This window comes from Talpa europaea (genome assembly GCF_964194135.1).
Source record: "Talpa europaea genome assembly, chromosome: 4".
Taxonomy (NCBI): domain Eukaryota; kingdom Metazoa; phylum Chordata; class Mammalia; order Eulipotyphla; family Talpidae; genus Talpa; species Talpa europaea.
In genome coordinates this window covers 111,443,997-111,463,747 of record NC_140070.1, presented here as the reverse complement: position 1 = coordinate 111,463,747, position 19,751 = coordinate 111,443,997, and the positions used below count along the sequence as shown (strand labels likewise).

The 19,751-nt window shown below is 40.5% G+C and overlaps 1 protein-coding gene across 1 annotated transcript in view; it reads right to left on the bottom strand.

The window, feature by feature from the left end:
- P3H2 (prolyl 3-hydroxylase 2) overlaps positions 1 to 15,338 on the bottom strand; it is a gene marked incomplete at both ends in the record, with an annotated part of 139,987 nt that extends 124,649 nt beyond the window's left edge. The window contains one exon of the mRNA XM_084232347.1: positions 14,874 to 15,338. Coding sequence (XP_084088473.1) covers positions 14,874 to 15,338 — 465 coding nt within the window. The remainder of the gene's footprint in view (positions 1 to 14,873) is intronic.
- Positions 15,339 to 19,751: the final 4,413 nt, after the last annotated feature.

The following is a 19,751-nucleotide window of genomic DNA, read 5'->3' as shown; positions in this document are numbered from 1 at the left end:
GCAACTCAGTAACAATGCTGGGCCTTTTTGCAGCTTTCAAAGAGGAATAGGGAGAATACTCTTAGCTCAATGTGAACTATAGCATAGTTCAATTGATTTACTTAGGTTTGACTTAGTGGTAGTATGGTAAAGTTCACTAAAGATTTTAATTGGAGGTCAGAAAACCTATTCTGTACCTTTTTGCAGTAAAGTATTGCTGACAATGCTTTTCCAGTATTTTGAAATCAAGTCTATTCCAAATTGTATTCATGGTCATTAAAGCCTAAAGACCATTTAAAGAGTCTGTAAGAAGACTTCTTATGGTGAAGAAGGAGTGACATTTCTCCCTAGACCTCCCCATAAGTGCACCTAAAACCTCTGGACACAATCTAACAAACACAGGAAGACTGGAAGATGACAAGAAGGTGGGTGGCTTGGAAATAGCACCTGAATATAATGGTCAAGTTTTCCGGGTTTTCTTTCTGTCTCTCAAAGAGTCAAGATGGGACTCTGGAGAAGCCTACAATCTAAACATGCCAATAGGAACAAGCAGAAAAGGACACCCCCAAACCATGTTCTCTATAGTTGAAGGACCAGAGAAGTTAGGCAAAGCAAAATAGAAACATTCATGACAAAATCTTCTCACTCCTGCCAGATACAGAGAATAAAGCCAAACTCCCTGACTTTTGTCAGCAGTTTGAATGGGGACTTTTGACTTTCACTCCCCTTGCTTCTTGGGGGTAGCAGACTCTCCTCCCGGCCCCCAACTAGAGAGTAAGGAAGGAATTAAAGACAAGAAAGGGTCAGATATTCTGGAAGCTGGAAGTGTGAGATAAATTTATTTCTGCTTAAAAATAATAAAATAAAATTGAAAGGGCCAGATAAAGAGATTCTATTTAAAATCCTTTAAATATTATTAAATATGAAGGCCTGGATAGACACCCCCCCCCCAGCAACTCACACATGAAAATGACCAAACTTAACATTGGCAAAAATATATAAGAACTGAACTACAGTGTGTAATATGGCCATATTTTCACATTGATCTCTGAATAGCACACAAATGAAGCAAATTAGAATAGCACTGTAAAGACTGTCAATAAACTTGTTATTTTTCTGAATATATGTGACATACATGCTGAGATAGCCTGTACTCACTTTCAACTCTTATGCATGGACATTCTGATCAGTTGTTATAAATTTAATTTAAAGCTCTCAGGGGTTCTCTGTAACAAATGCTAAATCCATTTCAGATGTTATCTCGGAGATACTTAGGCCAGAAGTTAGAGGACTGCAGTTGATCATGCATGTGGATGTTGTTACTGCAAAGTATTCCATGAGTATGTGTTTCCATGTGTGTTTTAAGGTCCTGGCAGTGGTTTATTTGTTTTTTTTTTCCCTCTTTCTCTTTTGCATTATGTAAGATATTTATAGGGAATGTGTTGCTGATACTGGTCTATGATTACATTAACTGGAATTAAGAAGCAGCACAGAGATAGTTGTGGGATTTTTCCAGAGAAAAGTATGTAAGTATCCCATCTCTGGGTGTAACAAATGTTCATTTTACAAAATCACAGAATCGATTAACTCAAGATTAGAAAATATGTTAAATCTTACCTATTTCAAGATCATTTTAGTGCTTGAAACTTAAAGGCAACCTCCTAGCTATGACTTTGACTCATGCTCAAACACCTTCTTGTAGAGCTCTTATTCTCTCTGCACAAGTTCTAGTGTTAGGAAAGTCTTCCAGAGTTAAGGTAAGATCTTTTTATCTGTAACTTGTTACTTGATCCTAATACTCTAATTTCTCAGTGAAGGAATTCCTTCTGGTTCTAGTTCTTCTATTATCAAGAATCATTGTCTCAGATTATCTATTTCAAATCCTTTCCTTTAGTTATTCATTCCTATTTCAACTGTTTCCATAAAGCATGGCTTTGAGTCTTTTATCCTTTTGTCCTTCCTAAACATGCCCTAGTTTCTTGTATCTCTTTATATACCACCCCCTTAAATACTAGTGCAACCCTATTTCAAGGGTCATGATTGCCCAAAGATGACCTGTGACCTTTTGAGCTCCTTTTACCTATGTTCTACTGTCCATTCCATTACATCATTATCTCATCATTTATCTTTTCCATAGGTAGGCAATTTACCATACCAGACAACTAAAGTATTGTATTTTAGAAACTCAGGCTGGCCAGAGGTATAGTTGCTCTAAATTATGTGGTTTAATGATGCCTTTACACCAATCAAAACCTCAAGCCTAGAGAGAAACATTAGTGGCCAAACTGCAAAACTGGGGACAGAGCTGAATTTCTTGATTACTAGACTCATAATCTTCCTGGTTTTCATTTGAGTTCCTTTCCCATTTACCTGATTGTTACAAGAGAAGCAGGCTCATTTCTGGTGTCTGGGATGAGGATATGTTTGTTTATTCCCCAAATGTAGACCATCTCCCAGGGATACTGAAGATCAGAGTGGGGAAAAGTTTCAAGGGTTTAAAATTTCCAAGATGCGTTGGTGTATGGGAAGAGATTTTATCTATTAACATGAAACAAAGGAGGTTTGGAACGTATGTGAACAGAGGCCATCTTTTGAAAAACACATATAAAAGGTCATAATCTCAAGAAAATTATGAAATAAAAAGGCCAGAAAATGTGGGGGAGAGAGCTAAAAGACTTTTCTCAAAATAGAAAAAAAAGAGAGAGAGAGCAAGAGAACCTAGTTTTCAAGAGGATGATTTTTGTTTTAGCCTGATGGTTTAAAAGGAGGTTGGAAAGTCTGTGATCCAATGTATAGAGAATTGCACTTGAAGTCAGTAGCTCTAACTGAGCAGGTCAAGCTCTTGATATGTGTCCCCAAGTGTTATGCACCTAAGGCATATTATCTTCTCAGTTTAGCATGATATACTTTCCTATTCTTTTGTCTTTTATCTTCTCTTACAAGTTTGCCTAGAATCCTCTGCCTAGAAGCCAAGCAGGAAGCTTAACAAGGTCAGTGCTGACCTGGGTGAGCCTATAACCTTTTCTTTTTCAACTTCTCCCAAGAACCTTGATATGAAAATAAGAAATTTAGGATCATGTATTTCCCAGTGGAAACCATCAACTTATTTATTTTAAAACATAGGTCAGTTTGATATCAAAACCCAAGCTATAAGAAGTACATGAGAAGTCAGCTTTTCTCATGGAAAAACCAAGATTCACATTCCAGTTATATACTAACTGGGTGATCTCAGACCTATTACTTAACCTTTTAAACTTCAAGTATTCCTTATGTAAAATGAAGATTACTCAAGACTGCATCTTAGAGTTGCTATAAGAACTTGAAAATTATGTAAATTATGTAATGTAAAACTTACATAAAAGAAAAATTATGTAAAGCTTTTAGTAAGTTACCTGAAATATAGTAATGGTTGAAAATAATATCTTTAACTACTAATAATTATAAAACATATTGCCTCAAAGCTAAGTCCAAATGTTCGTTTTCCATGATTTTTTTTTTTTTTTAAGTCCAGCAAGGGAAATATCATTTGCCACTCCAGGTTTCTTTAAAATCTGTTTTGCACACAAAATATATGGGGAAGGCAATGCAGTTTTAAAGTTTAACTCACAACTACCCCAATGAGTGTTTGTTTATTATGATTCTTCATGCACATACACACACAAAAAAAATATTTTTATTTGTTAATGAGGTATTTGATTTTGTTACCTTTTTGGTTTAAAAATAATGCAATATTTTGATAAAGTAGAAAAAAAAATTAACATGTTTTGGCTCTCTGAAAGGATGAATGATTTTTCTTATTGCCTTTAACAGCCTGCTGGGTATATATTTAGCCTTTTGTTAGGATTTTAATTCCTCCTCTTTCTCATCCTCATCTCTTATGGATGCTAATCCCTCATAATTTACTGTTACAAATATTTTCTCATTTTACCTCTATGGCAACCTTCTAAGCTAAATGATGTTATTATTGTCTGTTCACAGAGAGAGAAACAGAGATGCAAAGAAGTCAGGTGACTTGGTAAACTGTAAAAAATAAAGGTCAAACTATACCTAAGACTTCAAAGAAACCTGAAATAGTAAAGCAGCATTCCCTTGACAAACTTTTAAAGTCATTAACACCACAGGGACATAGCTTTGAGGTAGTCTATCCTGTAATTATTTCATACATTACCATATATCACTTTTTTCAAGCCTCATGACACCTCACACCCTTTTAAAAGTGCGATCAAATTTATTCTTTTTTTTTAATTTTATTTATTTATTTTTTATAGAGGCATGTTTTATTTATTTATTTGTTTGTTTCTTTGTTTATACATGCACTGGGTACAGTCAGAAGCGTGGGAGGGTGAGAGAATTCACCAGAGCCAGAGCAGGGAGCAGAGCAGGCAACGATCAAATTTATTCTTAAAACCTGTATCCTTGAGTAACTGAATTCTCCAAATTTTTCATTATTCCTGCTTCCAATTGCCCTCTTTTTCAGCCCTTTCTTTTTCCTACCTAAAAGTTGAAAATGACCAGCATTTTCTAAATGGCATTACTCAGATACCATAAATCTTTGAGTTATATCCTTTCCATACCTAGGTTCATAGATTTGATATAAAACATATTTGAACTGGTACCATGTAACCAAACAGAGGTACTTCTGTTTCTTATCTGAAGGTTCAGCTTATAGCTATTCACACATTAGTGTCTCTCAATGGCCTGTGACTGTCTTGATGGTAGTGGAGGTATTTTATTTATCATCCTATCCCCAAGGCCCAACAGAGAATGTTACCCCTAAAAGGACTCAGGAAATTCTTTAATGCTCATTAAGAATAATTTAATGCAAATTAATAGTATTTTTATTAGGGATCCCCTATTGACTTCCTGTGGCATTTATTTACTCCTTTATTCATTCATTCTAAGGGAGCACATATCACTTGGTGAACATTCGGTGTTGCACATGTGGTATCTCCACTAAAGAGATTCCTTCCTTGCCTGTATTACTAAGGAGATAGATTTGCTTTCCCACCCTGGGCTTGATCAAAACAGCAACATGGGCCTCCCGAGTGGTGCAGGGGTTAAGTCTCAGTGCTATCAAACTATTGCCAGCCACTACAGCCTGAGTTCATCCTGGGCCAGGGAGCTGACCAACATGGCACAGCAGACCTCTCCTGTCTCGCCAGCTGCTCCCCTCAGCAATATATTTCAGTAGATCTGCCTGTTTGGTTCCTCCTCTGCCTCTAGTGAATCCTCTCACCCCCTGCACCTCTGGCCTACACTCCCATTCTTGTATGCATAAATAAAAAAAAATAAATCTTTAAAAAAAAAAGGGGCCTCCCTGGTGGTGCAAGGGGTTAAGTATCAGCACTATCAAGCTACTGCCAGTCACTGCAATCAGAGTTTGATCCTGAGTTCAATTCCCCACCTGGGGAGCTAACTCATATGGCACAGCAGGCCTCTCCTGTCTCACCAGCTGCTCTCTTCAACAGTGCATTTCAGTAGGTTCACCTGTTCTGTTCCTCTCTTTGTCTCTGGTGAATCTTTGAACCTCTGGCCTACACCCCAGTTCTTATATGCATAAATAAATAAAAATAAACCTTAAAAAAAAAGGACAGAAACATTACAGGAATAAGGTCCTAAGGCACTCTGGGATAGAAAAGAAACATACATCTGACAAAAATGATTGGTTTATTGCAGAGACATGTACATCAGTGTGTGCAACACCCACACTTTGTTTGGCACAGCCTCCTTTAATGCTTGGCATCCCTGATTTAACCTTGATTTCATTGTTCTTGCTTTCCTTTACTTCATTTTGGCTGTCAGCTCTCCATCCCTCTCCCTGAATTTCTATATCTCTCTCTGCTATGGTCTGAAAGTTTTTGTCCCCCAGAATTCATATGTTAAAACCCAAGAGGACAATATTAGGCAGTGGGCCTTTGGGGGATAATGAGATCTTGAGGCCAAAGCACTCATGAAAGAGACTCACATCCTTCAAAAAAAAAAGTCAACAAGCTTCCTGACCCTTCCATTACATGAGGTTACAGTGAAAATAAAGCGATCTAGAAGCAGGAACTCATAAACACCGAATCTGCTGGAACTATAATCCTGCTCTCCTAGCTTCCAGAACTGTGAGAGAGAAATGCTTATTGTTTATAAGTGCCCCAGTCTTACAGAGTTCTGTTATAGCAACCCAAAAAGATTGGAGACGATCCCTGACTTTCTCTTCCTATCTCTATATCATTTGTCCTTTCTTATTTTCCCTACTTTTCAGCCTGCTATAAACTGGTATTTGGAGTTTGAGTCAATCTGCTTGTTAGTAATATATGTGATACAAAATAAACCCTGAGATGTAGTGTGTGCTGCTATTAAATGACTGGAACTGGGTACTTTCCAAATTGAATGAGAAATACATTAATTCTGGGCTTGGAAGTTCACAACTAAAAGGTGTTAGTTTACATTGCTAAAGCAACCTGTTCTCTTATATTTGGATAATAAACAGAAGCCAGATACGCTGATCTTTTCCTACAAGCTAAATTAGTGCTGGCACAGGGGGTAGGATCAGCTATGGGATAACAATCTAGTGGTTTGCTTCTTGGAGAGAGAGGCTCTCTTTCCAAAGGATTTCCCTTGTAAAAGTTATCAAGCTGTAGTGAAACTTTTCCTGATATGTTTCACCCATAAGAACATTGCCATTTAGCATAAATTAAAAAAAATGATTTGTTCTTGGTTAAGTTTAATGTCCAGATACCATCAATATGGTTAAATATTTAAATCAGTGGTCCTAAAGAGGATGTGGTTTTGATCCCCCAAGAGACATTTCACAACGTATAGAGACATTTTCTTGTTATTGTCACAGGTTGGAGAGAGTGGGTATATTGCTACTGGTATCTGCCAGTAAGGCCTAACCTAAATGGTTAGGATGCTGCTAACCTTCCTAAAATGCAACTATAAAATGCAATGTTGATTGTTGATCCTAGAGTCAACATGAAAAATATTTAGAAATAGCATTTGCCTTAGTGGGGAAATGAATTAGTTATGATCTATTGGATTAGTCTTTCATTTTACAATTAGAGATCATTTTTTAAAATACTCATATCTGGTCTTAAGGTAATATACTTCATCTGGAGTTCTAATTATGTTGCTTTCTTCATGCAAGCCTTTTGAGCTTGGCAGAGCAAATGCCATAAATGAGGCATCAAAACAAGAAGAATAAACCAAAGTTGGCTCCATTAACTTTCCTAGGATTTAGCTTTATTACCAGTTTCTCTGTTTTGTTTCAGATGTCTTTATTTCATTACATATCTTGATTTTTACCATTGCCTTCCAATCTTCACTAGTGTTCCATTATTAGCACAAAATGTGAATCTATTATTTGTAGATAATCGATTCCAGCAGGATCAATCTGAGAGTCCTGAGCTTCTGGAAAATATGATATCCTTGAATTCCCTCTTCAATGCTCTTATTCCTCCACTTCCTTTTCAAACAAGATTCTCTGCCTCACTCATTTTTGACTAGGTTTATTGGGGAACAGCACTGACCAAGGTTCTCATTTCTCAGATTCCCAGAAGTGGGCCAAGGAGTAGTGCAAGCATAATTCTGCATTAAGAAATAGTAGCTTTTATTTTCAGGGTCTGTTTCACTTGGCAAACAAGGTAAGTGGTATGCTAGTGCTTCATTTTAACTTTTTTGAGTTGTGTTTTCAGTGTGAGTCTTAGAATTAGTCGTGAATAGCAATGTCACAGAAGTGAGAGTCAGGGTTCTTGAATTCTAATCTGGACTCTCCATTAAACTACTGAATAACTTTAAATAACTTGATTTTTTTGGGGGGCTTTATTTTCTCATATGTAAAATGGGAAGGTTGGAATACTAATGTCCCATGAATGTGACAAACAGCAGTTGTAGAAATATGGGAGGCTGCGAAGGAACGGGCGCATCTTCCCCAACATGTACCGAAATCTTGCATAAGGTACGTGGGTATAAAGGGAGAAAATAGAGATTCAAAAAAGGTAGATTTTTTTTACTATTTTATTTGCATAAGGCACATGGGTAAAAGGGACAGAAATAGAGTTTCAAAAAAAGTAGATATCTAGGTCTGGGGTGTATCAAATGAAGTAAGAATCTCTTCATTGTATTATAAGTAGAAAGCAGGCATTGCCACTACTATGACTACATGCTTTCCCCTTCCTTCTGTTGATCTCCTCAAACCTCTGCTTTTCAGGTATAAATTCACTGTGTAGATCACCAATAGGACAAGGAACAGGGAAGGTGAAGAAGGAAGGAAACAAATACAGGAAGAAAAGTCAAAGAGAAAGGGTGTGGTCAAGTGAAGTCAGCTTCTTCCAACATCATCTGCAGCCCTCTTCAGTACTAAACAAGGAATATACACGGCACCAGAGTCTGGCTTTCAGAAGCCTGACTCCAAATCCTTCTTTTCAAAAGATGTGTTTGGGCCATTTGTCAAATGAGGGTCGAGTCTCCTGGAAATTACATAGCTAGAAATTAGCAGGACAGGAGGGATGCATAAAGGATAGAGAAAGAATTACAAGAGAAAAGCTGAATGGAAAATAAGACAGGCAAAATTATTTTTCCTAATGAGAAATGCAAAATTTTCCACCAGACAACTGTGACTGTTGGCTGAGTGACCTGTGGATCATGTGAATGAAAAGGAAGGGTGGGAGGGCAGTCCAGGAAGCTCTGCCTTGTGTCTGCTCTGTCTCTGATGGCAACAGGAACCTACAAGTCTAAGCTGATAAGATGATTCACCCCTGCCCCTGGGGAGATAGCCACACCCCTACACAGGGTCTGGAAAGAGCACTGGACTATCAATTAGGATACCTACATTCTGGACCCAGCTCCACTCACTGACTCCTCCTCTCTCCCTTTGATTTGTCATGGAACCACTATGACAGGTGTGATCAGTTAGGACTTGACAGTCATAGCCTGCATCATCACATCTGAAGATCCTTTAAGCTGTGACATTTCTATAGTTCCAATAATGAACATTCCTCACCCTTGCTGGACCGCATTTCTCAATTAAAATACTTATCCCTCCCTCTCTCACCCATACTTCCCAGCCCAAAAGCCATTATTTTACTAGAAAAAAGAGCTGGCCAAGATGCTTTCTTGGAGTCTTTTCTAGCTCCAAATTCCGAGAGTCTAATGAATCTGTGGTTTACTTACTCTGTTAGTAATATAAAAGAACCATTATATCACCAAATCTGTTAAATTTTCGTTTTAGGGAAACCACTTACCTTTCAGAATTTATCAAGCTCCATCCATAAAACAGGCTGACATTTTATCAAACATTCCCAAAAGAATTCCACACAGCTCTCCCTTTGGTGTTTATCAAATAAGCCAATGATATTACTGACAGAATACATTTGACTATCAGTGATGGGATTTGTGAAGAGAGACAAGCAGCTAATTACTTTCTTTTATTAAAACTTGTAAAGGGATCCCAAATTCACCAAACTGAGATAAGAGAATCTGTGAGCAGTTGCTACCCTCATCTAATTGAATTTTAAGCTTCCTGGCACTTACTGGACAATTGATAAAGAGCTGCCTGGGGCCTTCAAATGGACTACCCCTAGGAGGAAGCCACTGAGATGATAACTCCTACATCCTCAAGTTCTCAAAACCTAAGAGTTGTCTAGACAAAGAATCCCCCAGGTTTCCTTCCTAAAGACTGAAACAAAAAGATAATGACCAGTGGATTTTGCTGAATCAAGCACAAAAAAAGTGCCCAATTGTAAGAAAATAAAACAATAAAACTTCATCCCCTGAGGCAATAACCAGAAGGACAATTTTATAACAGTCATTTCAAGAGACCATAAATTCAACCTCCTAAATGAAATAACTGTGGATAAATATATATATATATATAGATATGCATAGTTTACATAAGTAGAAAGAGACTGATTTGTAAAATTGGGGAAAGGTTTTTATTCTTAACTACCAGGATCTACATTATTGTGAGGCTAAGGTCTAGATTTTCAATTTTTTTGTTGCTAAAGCATCCATTCAGGAAAGAGAAAGCAGTCGATAAACAGCAAAAGAATGAGAAATTCTTTGCACTTACTTTTCTTTCTTTTCTAGAAACCACTAATAAAACAGATTATGGTCAAGATAAAGAAAGTTTAGCCAGATGACTGAGACAGAAACAGACCTGCCTAATTTAGCCATATTTCCATTTTCCCCCCTTTAATCCTATATAGAAAAACACAGGTCAAATGACTAAAGCTGCTACTCAGAAGCAAAGCATGCAGGGACAAGCTTGTTTTACGTAAAAAAAATAAATAAACAGTAGTACAATTTTTTTTCCCCTTAAATGGCTGGGAACAGTGGGAGAAAAACAGACACCGTCAAATATTCCTGATTATAAAGCACACAGCAAAGAAAAAAAATAAATAAAAGTATCTCTCTTTTGACAGAGCTAAAAGGTACAAACTTCCAGTTCTAAAATAAATAAGTCATGGGTTGGGGTTGGGGAGGGGAAGATGATATGTCCCTTAAACTGGTTTAAATTCAACAAATGTACATAAGGGATGCACAATGTATCAAGGATTCTCTGAAGCACAGTTTTAGTAGTAAGGATTAAAACAGGAAAATTATAGGGGCCAGGAAGGAAATTTGCAATTCTAGCCTGAGTTTGCAAGTAAAATTTGTAAGAAGTCAGACCATCTAAAGTTTTTCTGTCACTTTCTCCCTTAACTGACCAGCCAGGAAACCAAACAACTGAGAGAAAACCTTCTGCCCACAAAGAAATCTTTCTCAATATTTCATGGAGCCCAGCCATTATCAATTCAACAAACATACTGCATGCAGACTGCTTCTGCCCTGTTTTAGGTATTTGGGGGGAAAAGGAGGGAGGAGAGAAGTGGAGGACCCAGATCAAACCTATGGAAACTAAATATCTAATTTTAATTCATATTTTTAATGACCCAGATGATTAATAATAATCATCCATCTAATCATCATCCTGACATGAAAACTCCTACTTTAGGGGATACAAAATGACTGAAACAGGTCTTGATCACAAGGAGCTACATAAGGGGTAGGCAAGTTTACAGTTTCTCCAAAACAAGGTTCAAAATGGAAAATGTCATGAGGGGACCCATTCCTTGGTGTGGTCATTTAGAAGGAAAGATGATGAATTGCTGGGAAACACACTGGGAGTCACAGAGAGCCTCATAGAAATAGATGCATTTGTAGTAGGAGAGTTGCCACTTGAAGAGGAGGGAACATCTAGCACTATAACTAACAAAAAGAAGAAACAGTTCTCCAGTGCTTTACATAAATCCTCTGTAAATGTAACCTATACCAGTCAGGTAGTCCTCTTATTTCTCCCTATTACAGATGAAAAACTGAAGCTCAAAGAGCTTATGTAATTTGTTCATAGTAACATAGCTAGAGACTGAGTGAGGAAAGTTCACTTCCAGATCTAGCCCATTCCAGAGACTACATTCCTCCCAAAGAGGAACAAACAAAGCCCAGATGTGTGAAAGTGTAAGACACTTAAGACCAAGCATCTATTGCTCCCTCAGGGGAGAGGATGGCAGAGAAGAAGAAAAGAGGGCCTGGAAAGTCAGGGGGGACCAGGCTGTGGCTGCTGTGTTAAAATATGTGGCCTTCATATGTATCATGCACAAAGAATACGCTGCTAAAAGCACTATCTAAGGCTTTAGGCTGTGAATCATAAGTTAAAGCTTACCATCTCACAGGATAAAAATCAAAAGTTTGAAGTCTCACTCTGCCTTTAAACAAAAAAGTATGGCTAGGAGCAAAGTGGAACTGCTACCTCATTGTCTGAATACATTCCCCACATGCCAAGCGTTAAGAAAGATTCCAGGCACAGAGCAGGCCTTAAGATAAGTGCTCTGAGTGTCTGTTAGCTAGAGGACAAAGACATACTCTCCTGGAGCTGTCCAAATCTGGCATAAGGGTAGCCCTGGGGACTGTAGCATTCCCTGGGACTTAAGACACCCTTACAGAGCAGTGGGCGCAGCACAGCATGGACATCTGATGCAGGAAGATTCCAGGCTCCTGGTTCTCAGACCTGTTTTCAATTCATCAAACCAAATCATATGTGTTACATGGTATATCTTTAACTGTCAAGTATTCAAGGTCCCCTCCCTGACTACAATGGCCTGATTTCTGTGCCACTCATTTAAAAGAAATCTGATTCATACTGAACACATGCCTTAGCAAATCCACCAGGAGGCACAGCAAATAGAAGAGCCCCTTTCTCTCTGATCTCCCTTTCCCCATCTTTGAATTGAGAAACTGAACACAATGGAACTCAGCATAAAGGACCCAATTCTACCAGTGCCTCACTAGCAAGGATTTGGGGAAGAAGCAGCACTTTGAAGAATTTCCACACATTGGAAAACCCTAGCTGAGAATAACTACTTTATCTCCAGGAGGCTTGCTAGCATGATCACATCTAGGTACACTCCAGGATGCACACTTGTTAGTGTCGAGGACTGTTCTGTCATAATTTGAGAATTTTTCTCTACTCCAAAGAATAGTGTGTGTGTCTCTGTGTGTGCATGTGTGTTTGTTTGTATGTGCATGTATCTGCGTATGCATGTGTTAGAGAAATTCCCAGGAAATCAAACAGAACCTAACATTGCGAAGTTTTGGGTAGAGGGGAATGAGTAATCATGACACACCTTATTAGACACTCACAGAGACATTCCTGCAAACTCCAACACTCAAAAATAAATTTCCAAAGGAATAAATTTCCTTCTTGGGAGGCTATCAATTACGTAGTGCCAAGAAACTTTGCCTACTGGATTGGAAGTAAATAGTAAAAAGATGCAAGACTAAACATTGCTGGGGAAATAAAAATTACCACATGAATTCACTTATTTTAGAAAGGACTCTTTACACTCCTTTGGTTCATCAGACCATACCCAATAGTTCACCCACAGAGGTGCCCATGAGTGACTAATTCCTGGAATTAATTCAATGTTTGAGGCATGTTAAACCCTTGGCTTCACCTTCTTTGACCTCTAAGCAGGGTACAGGAGCAGAATGACTGATAAAGGTTAACACTGACAGTGAAGCTTAATTACAGCACCAAAGAAACTCACATTTTGAGAGTTACATCATGGTTATTTTTTTTTATAGAACTGAACATAACTATGCATTCCTTTTCCATACCTGAGATAGAAAAATCAGCCTAAATGTGTGATGGAACTATCAGCGGGATTGCCAATCTCACATCTGAGATTCCTGGGAAGACCACACCACAGGGACTAGACAAGACCAGCCATGTTCTGCTCTAGAAACTAGCATGGTACATCTTTATCTGTCAAGTATTCAAGGTCCCCTCCCTGACTACTATGGTCTGATTTCTGTGCCACCCATTTAAAAGAAATCTGATTCATACTTAACACATGCCTTAGCAAATCCACCAGGAGGCACAGCAAGTAGAAGACAAATCCTGGAAAAGATTCAGACTTCCACCTTATTTCCAAGATACTAGTCTAGAGAAGTCTAGCGCTGGGAGTTAGAGTTAGTCTCAGTTGTGATTTTCTGAAATTCACAGACAACTGCAAACCTCCAGAGAATCTTAACAACTGTTAGGGCAGAGATCTGGGAGAGATAAGCTGCAAAAGGCATCTGGAAATCTGAACATGGTGTCACTTTTTGCAACCCCAGATAAACAGCCCACAACATTGGCTAGGAAATCCAACTTACCCCCCAAAGCGCCACTTATCCAACTGCAGAAAAAACATTGATTCATTAACATAGAAGGGCAGAATGTGTGGTGGGGGAGGGAGGAGTATAAGTTCAGAGCATCAGGGCTTGAGAGATTGTTGAGGAACATAGGCTAAATTCTCACTGCTGAAACATCCAGGTAGATCTTCAAATGGTGAATGTGGGGGAAATGCCAATACACAATTTGTACCTCCTGACACTAACTTTAAGCAAACACACAAAAATAAGAGTGCTGGGCATCTGATGTCCACAAACCTGGTTAAATGGTTACTCCTAGTCATTGAAAGCCATCTACAATAGGGGGAAAAAGTCACATTCTGCAGTCAATTTTAGTGAGGTCGTCTCACATAGATTCAACTCTTTGACGCATACTTCCTCTTAAACCTTTTATCTTTACTTCTGTGTAGTTGCAGGGAAGAGAAACACACTTGTTTCAGAGCAAGCCTGCATTTAACCTTGTGGTTTTGAGAATGCTTTCCTTGAAACGTCAGAGAAAAGGGGAAGACTAGAGCATAGGATTGATAAGGGAATGTAGACAGAAAAGAAATGAGAAGTTAGATCAAGAAATGAACAGAGGGCCTCCTTGGTGGCACAAGGTGTTAAGATGCAACCTATGAAGCTGTCCACAGCCACTGCAGCATGAGTTCGATCCCCAGCCAGGGAGCTACCCACATGGCACAGCAGACCTCTCTTGTCTCGCCCGCTGCTCCCCTTAGCAGTGTATTTCAGTAGATCTGCTTGTTCTGTTTCCCATTCTGTCTCTGGTGAATCCTCTCACCCCAATCCCAGCACCTCTGCCCTGTCCCCCAGTTCTTGTATGCATAAATAAAAATAAATATTTTTTTAAAAAGAAAAGAAAGAAATGAACAGAGAGGAGATCTTATATAGACTCAACGCTGCCAGTCTCAGATATTACTGCTGAATGGGTACTTTAAACCCCTTCTCAGTACAGTCCTCTCTGAGAGAAACTGATGTCCAGAAAGCTAATGACTTGCCCAGGTTCACCTAGTGGTGGTTCCAGCGCTAGCTCGGGCTCCTTAGCCTGATCCACCAAGAAGAATGAGAAACGTTCAAGGAGACCCACTCTGAAAGGCTAATGAACGGAGGGCTACCAGACGACAGGAGTCACGGGGAGGGTTCTAGAGCGCATCCTGGAACCGCCGGGAGCGCGAGGTGGGCGCTCAGGGTACCTTGATGTAGGCGCGCTGCAGGTAGTTGTAGGGCACTCTGCGCTGGAAGTCGCTGCGCACATCCTCGCTGACGCGGTGGCGGGACGCGGGCCCCCCCAGGCGCTGGGTCTCGCAGCTGCGGTAGCAGCGCGCCCGCTCCAGCAAGGCGCGGAACACGGGCAGCTCGGCCCCGGCCCCGACGCCGGAGGGCGCGAGCGGGCGGCGCGCGGCGCAGTGGCGGCCGCAGCGCACGCGGATCTCCCGCAGGCGCCGGTGGCTGCGCAGCGCCGCTTCCAAGTCGCGCACGGCTTGCTCGTAGTCCCCGCCGTAGTAGGCGGCCACGCCGCTGGCGTAGAGCAGGTCGAAGGGCTGCAAAGGCCCCGGCTCAGGCTCCGGCTCAGGGCGCGGGCTGTCCGGGGGGCCGCCCCACAGCGGCGGCGGTAGCAGCAGCAGCCGCAGCAGCAGCGCCCAGATGCGCTCCCGCATCCTCCGCCGCGGAGAGGCGCTGGCCGGCCACGCTCCCAGGCAGCTCTGGGCACTAGCGACCGGAGCCCCTCTCCCACCTCCGTGGAGGGAGCAATCTGGCTGCCCCGCGAGCTCCAGGTGACCGTGGGCACTCCACGGACTGAGAGGCGGAGGCCGGGCCGGCCGGCCGCTCTTAAAGAGACGCCCACAGCTCACACGCTCCTCCTGCTGTCGAGCCTCTGCGAGCCGCTCCCCGGCGCTCAGCGCGCCCTGCAGGCTTCTGGCCGCAGCCGCCGGGTAGCCAGGGGCTGCACACCCAAGTGCCAGAGAGGGAGCGCTGCTGGAGGCCAGCCCAGGGCCAAGAACTTTACACGTGGGGTCCCTCCTACGTTGGAGAATGGATAGGATATCCTTCCCTCCTTAGAGAGGAAGAAAATCTGGCTCAGTGAGAAGAGAGCTCTAGTCATGTTCTGGAATGTGTGCATGACTTCAGAGCTTGCAGTCCTTCACCTTCAGCTGAAGCGTGGAAGCTCCTTCTCAGGCTGAGCAGAGGGCATTAGAGGGTCCAGTTTTAAGGGGCTTGAGGAGTGACATCATTAGCCCAAGTTTGAAGAACTGTGAAAAGCTAAAGGAAGGACTCAACCCTGGATCGTTGGAATCATGCTAACTGCTCCTTCCCTTCGGGAGGTTCACTTGCTTGCTTTTCATCCCGTTCCCTATGGGTGTGTGTGCACTGGAGCAGGTGTAGAGGTAGGGGAGGAGAAATAAATACTCCATCTTTCTGCGCAGATGGCTGTACTACAGGACAACAGAGAGCTATTGGAGGAAGGAGCGGCTCTATTTATATTCTGCCTCCCTGAGATTACAGAGGACCTGTTCAACTAAGCCTCTGTTTCCTCATCTCCTACAACAGCCAAATATCCCAACAGGTCAAATGATTTTCAGACATAGTTTCTTATAAAAGTTGAACAAAGAGGCGTTTTCATAAATCCAGTACCCATGCAGGACTTAAGCAATGAGCATCAATCTAGGAATGGGAAAGCTGACAGAAATGGCTGCCAGACTCCACAGCACTAGCTGGAGGCTTTCTGGTTCCAATGTTTCTCCTCTCTCATAAATACTATCTGAGCCAAGGTGTTCCCCCTTTCCTGCTCTTTGGCTCCACGTGATCACAAGGATTCCTGAGAGTTTATGCCCTGGACTCTTGACTCCATCTGTCTCCTGGAGACACTCCTGTGGCCTCCTAGTTTCGGTGCCAGCTTCACCACGATCTCCCTGGCTACTGAGTTGGTGAGTGAGAGGGTAATGGGAAAGAACATGTATCCTGTCCTTGATAGGGAATTTCCAAGGAAGATTTTGTGTGAAATTGTCATCGTGCCAAGGAGGTTGCCAGAGTTTTTTTGGGTTGGACCACTCTGACCTCTGATAGCCCTGGCTGTGTAATTCCAAGGGACACTGATAGTCATGTTCTTATTATTTTCTCCACCAAACCTTACTCATTTGGCTCATCCCAGTGATGGAAAAACTTCAGTTTGGACTTGAGTGTGTCCTAAATGCATTGGGTGTTCAGTGTTCCAGAATTTGTGCTTGGGTCATCTGTCCAGAATGTTCCTCTAGGGATTATCCCTGTTTTCAGATGAAGACTTGGGAGTCCAGAGTTATCAATCCACTTGTGGAAGTTTTGAAACATATTAGACTAGGAAGTCTTGCTGTGGGACTGAGGACAAATTGACAGGATACTTTGTGACAGATTATCTCTGATATTTCCACATGATCTAATATATGTCTATTAAATGTGTCTTTGAATGCTTCCTCTCAAGGTAGGTGTTCTGGGGGAAAGGAAAGATGAATGAGGCAGAATCCTGGGAGCTCACAATGCTGTCAAGCAGACAACCGTATTATATAGGATAATAATAAAGGTAACATGTGGTACATGTTAGATTAGATTCAGAATGCTATAGACATGCAGACCCTGTAAGATGGTTTTTGGTGGAGAGACCTAGGATAATTTAGGGGAAAGACTGGCGTTGGCAAATAGTCAAAAGTTTATTGGATGACTACAACAGACTTTCTGCTAAACTGCACACCAGCCATGCTTTCAATCCTCTGTGTTCTACTACATTATCTTCCTCTGTACTAACACCTCTTTGACATTATAGATGGTATTCAATTGACATCTCAAATTTGCTCATTGAAATCTCCTGAGGGGCCAAAAATACTTATATATGACTCCCACTATGAGAGATTGTGACTGAATAGATATGGAATATGACTGGGGAATTTAATTTTGTTTATTTGTTTCCTAAGTGATTCTAATCTGAAGCCAAGATTGAGAATCACTGGTTCAGAGTCAAGGCTAGAGTCTAAAGGGTAGATCTGTCAGTCTGAGACATGCCATCCCTTAGATTTCCATTCCCCTAGAAGGACAATCTGATATGTCTCTAAAGGATGGATCAGAACAACAACAACAACAACAACAAAATCACTTAATCAAAATCACTTATTTTGCTTTAGTCAGTGACTTTGCTCCCTGGGAGACATTTGGCGAAGTCCGGAGATGTTGTTTGTTACAACTGGGGAAATGGAGTGGAGTTGTGCTACTGACATCTGAGTAAAGAACCATCCCTCAAGGAACAGTGCAGCCCCCCACAACAAAGAAATACCCAGCCTAACACATCAACAGTGAGCAAGAGATAGAATATAGTTTGAGACTGCTAATTTTATTCAATATCCTTATTTTACAAAAGAGGAAATGTGTGGCTCATATAGTTAGACAATGACAGAGTGATATGCTTATTTTTATGTAACAAAATATAAAACATACATGCTAAATATTATGGAGCACTGGGTGATAGTCTTGTGAATTTTTTCAGGGGAAGAAGAAAACAAGAACATATAAAAATAAATTGAAAAGGCAAAATGATGATTTGAGAAAAGGAACCTTTGGAAACAGAAGATATTGACATTTTGCTAGGGTTGGTATGCACTGGAAGTCTGCAATTTTGCTTTTATTCCCCACTTCTTGCAGACTCAAAGAACAGCCAAAGCAAAGCACAACAGATTCCATCCAAAATCTATAAAAGGAATTTAGTCACTTCCTTTTTGATTGGAAATATTATTTATTTTTTGGAATGACTCTTGACAGTGCTTGAATTTCCTTTTGGCTTTCATGTACAAGTCAACAGCATTATCACACCAGCTTGCTTTTGGGAATCTCCAGAAGAACGGAATTTAGAAAAGAAATTGTCAGATGCTTCTTATTTTCCCCAAATCAGCTTAGTTTTTAAAACATGACTCCTCTTTTTTTCTGAAAAATTTGTATAGAACAATGAAAAATATACTCACATTTTAGCAGTAGACCTAATCTACCCTTTAAATAAGCAAATGTAATATAAGCTTATTTTGATCATGTGTTACCAGGACTCTTGATTGCCTCAAACATCTTTGATGCCTTTGAAATGAAAGAAATAATTCTCACTATGTAACAACTCAACCCTGTTCTGCTGCTGTTGATGCTGGCGACAAGAGGGCTGTTTAGACTTTTTTTTCCTTACACAAATAGGATCATCTGAAAACTTTTTTCCGCCAAGTGAGTTAGTGTGGAAGGCAAGTCACCAACAATTTGTCAACATAAGGGAGGGGGATTAAAAAAAAATGTCTCCCTGGAGAAAGAGTTTTTTTATTTTTTAATTAATATTTAACTTACATTTAAAATCAAACAGGAGCTGCCACATTCCAGGACTGTCTGTTCCTTTCCAGTTTTCTTAGTAGCTCTGTCCCTGTGCTTACCTTAATTCCTGATTGAGCTTTAAAATTCCAAATCAAACACAACACTTTGCAGTCTGTCTACACACCCTCCTCGTGGTAGTATTTGAACTCCATCATGGGAGGCTTTTTAGTGGTCTGAGAAAAAAGTAAAATAAGGACTGCTAAGGATTCCCAAAATAATTTAAACTACAAACATAATTCAGATTGAAATCCAGGGGATTGGGCATCTTCTAGGTGCTGGTATTATGCTAGTTCTAGTCACAAATATTTGTTTCTGCAGCCTTTAAGGGTCTCTTTCAGCAATGCATTAGCCTTATAATTTTACCAGTGGTAGAAATGAGGTTTATAAAAGGGAAATGACTTGCCCAAGGCCAGTTTACCAATTACAGTATCAAAACTGAGCCCCTCCCACCGCAGGGTCTGCCTCTTTCTAAACTTACCTCCATAGTAGTGTCTGCATCTCTTCTTCCAGTCTCCGAGTTGCTCAGTAATGTGCAGATTCATAGGCCCCACCCTGATCCTACTAACTTAAAATTTGGGCTTTGGGCTTAGAGTTCATTTTTCATGAACACTGCAGATAATTTTTAGATACCTAAAAATCTGAGAAATTCTGCTTATAAATTCTTTAGAGAACTTGTCTTATGCTTGTCATTTGACCAGTAGGTT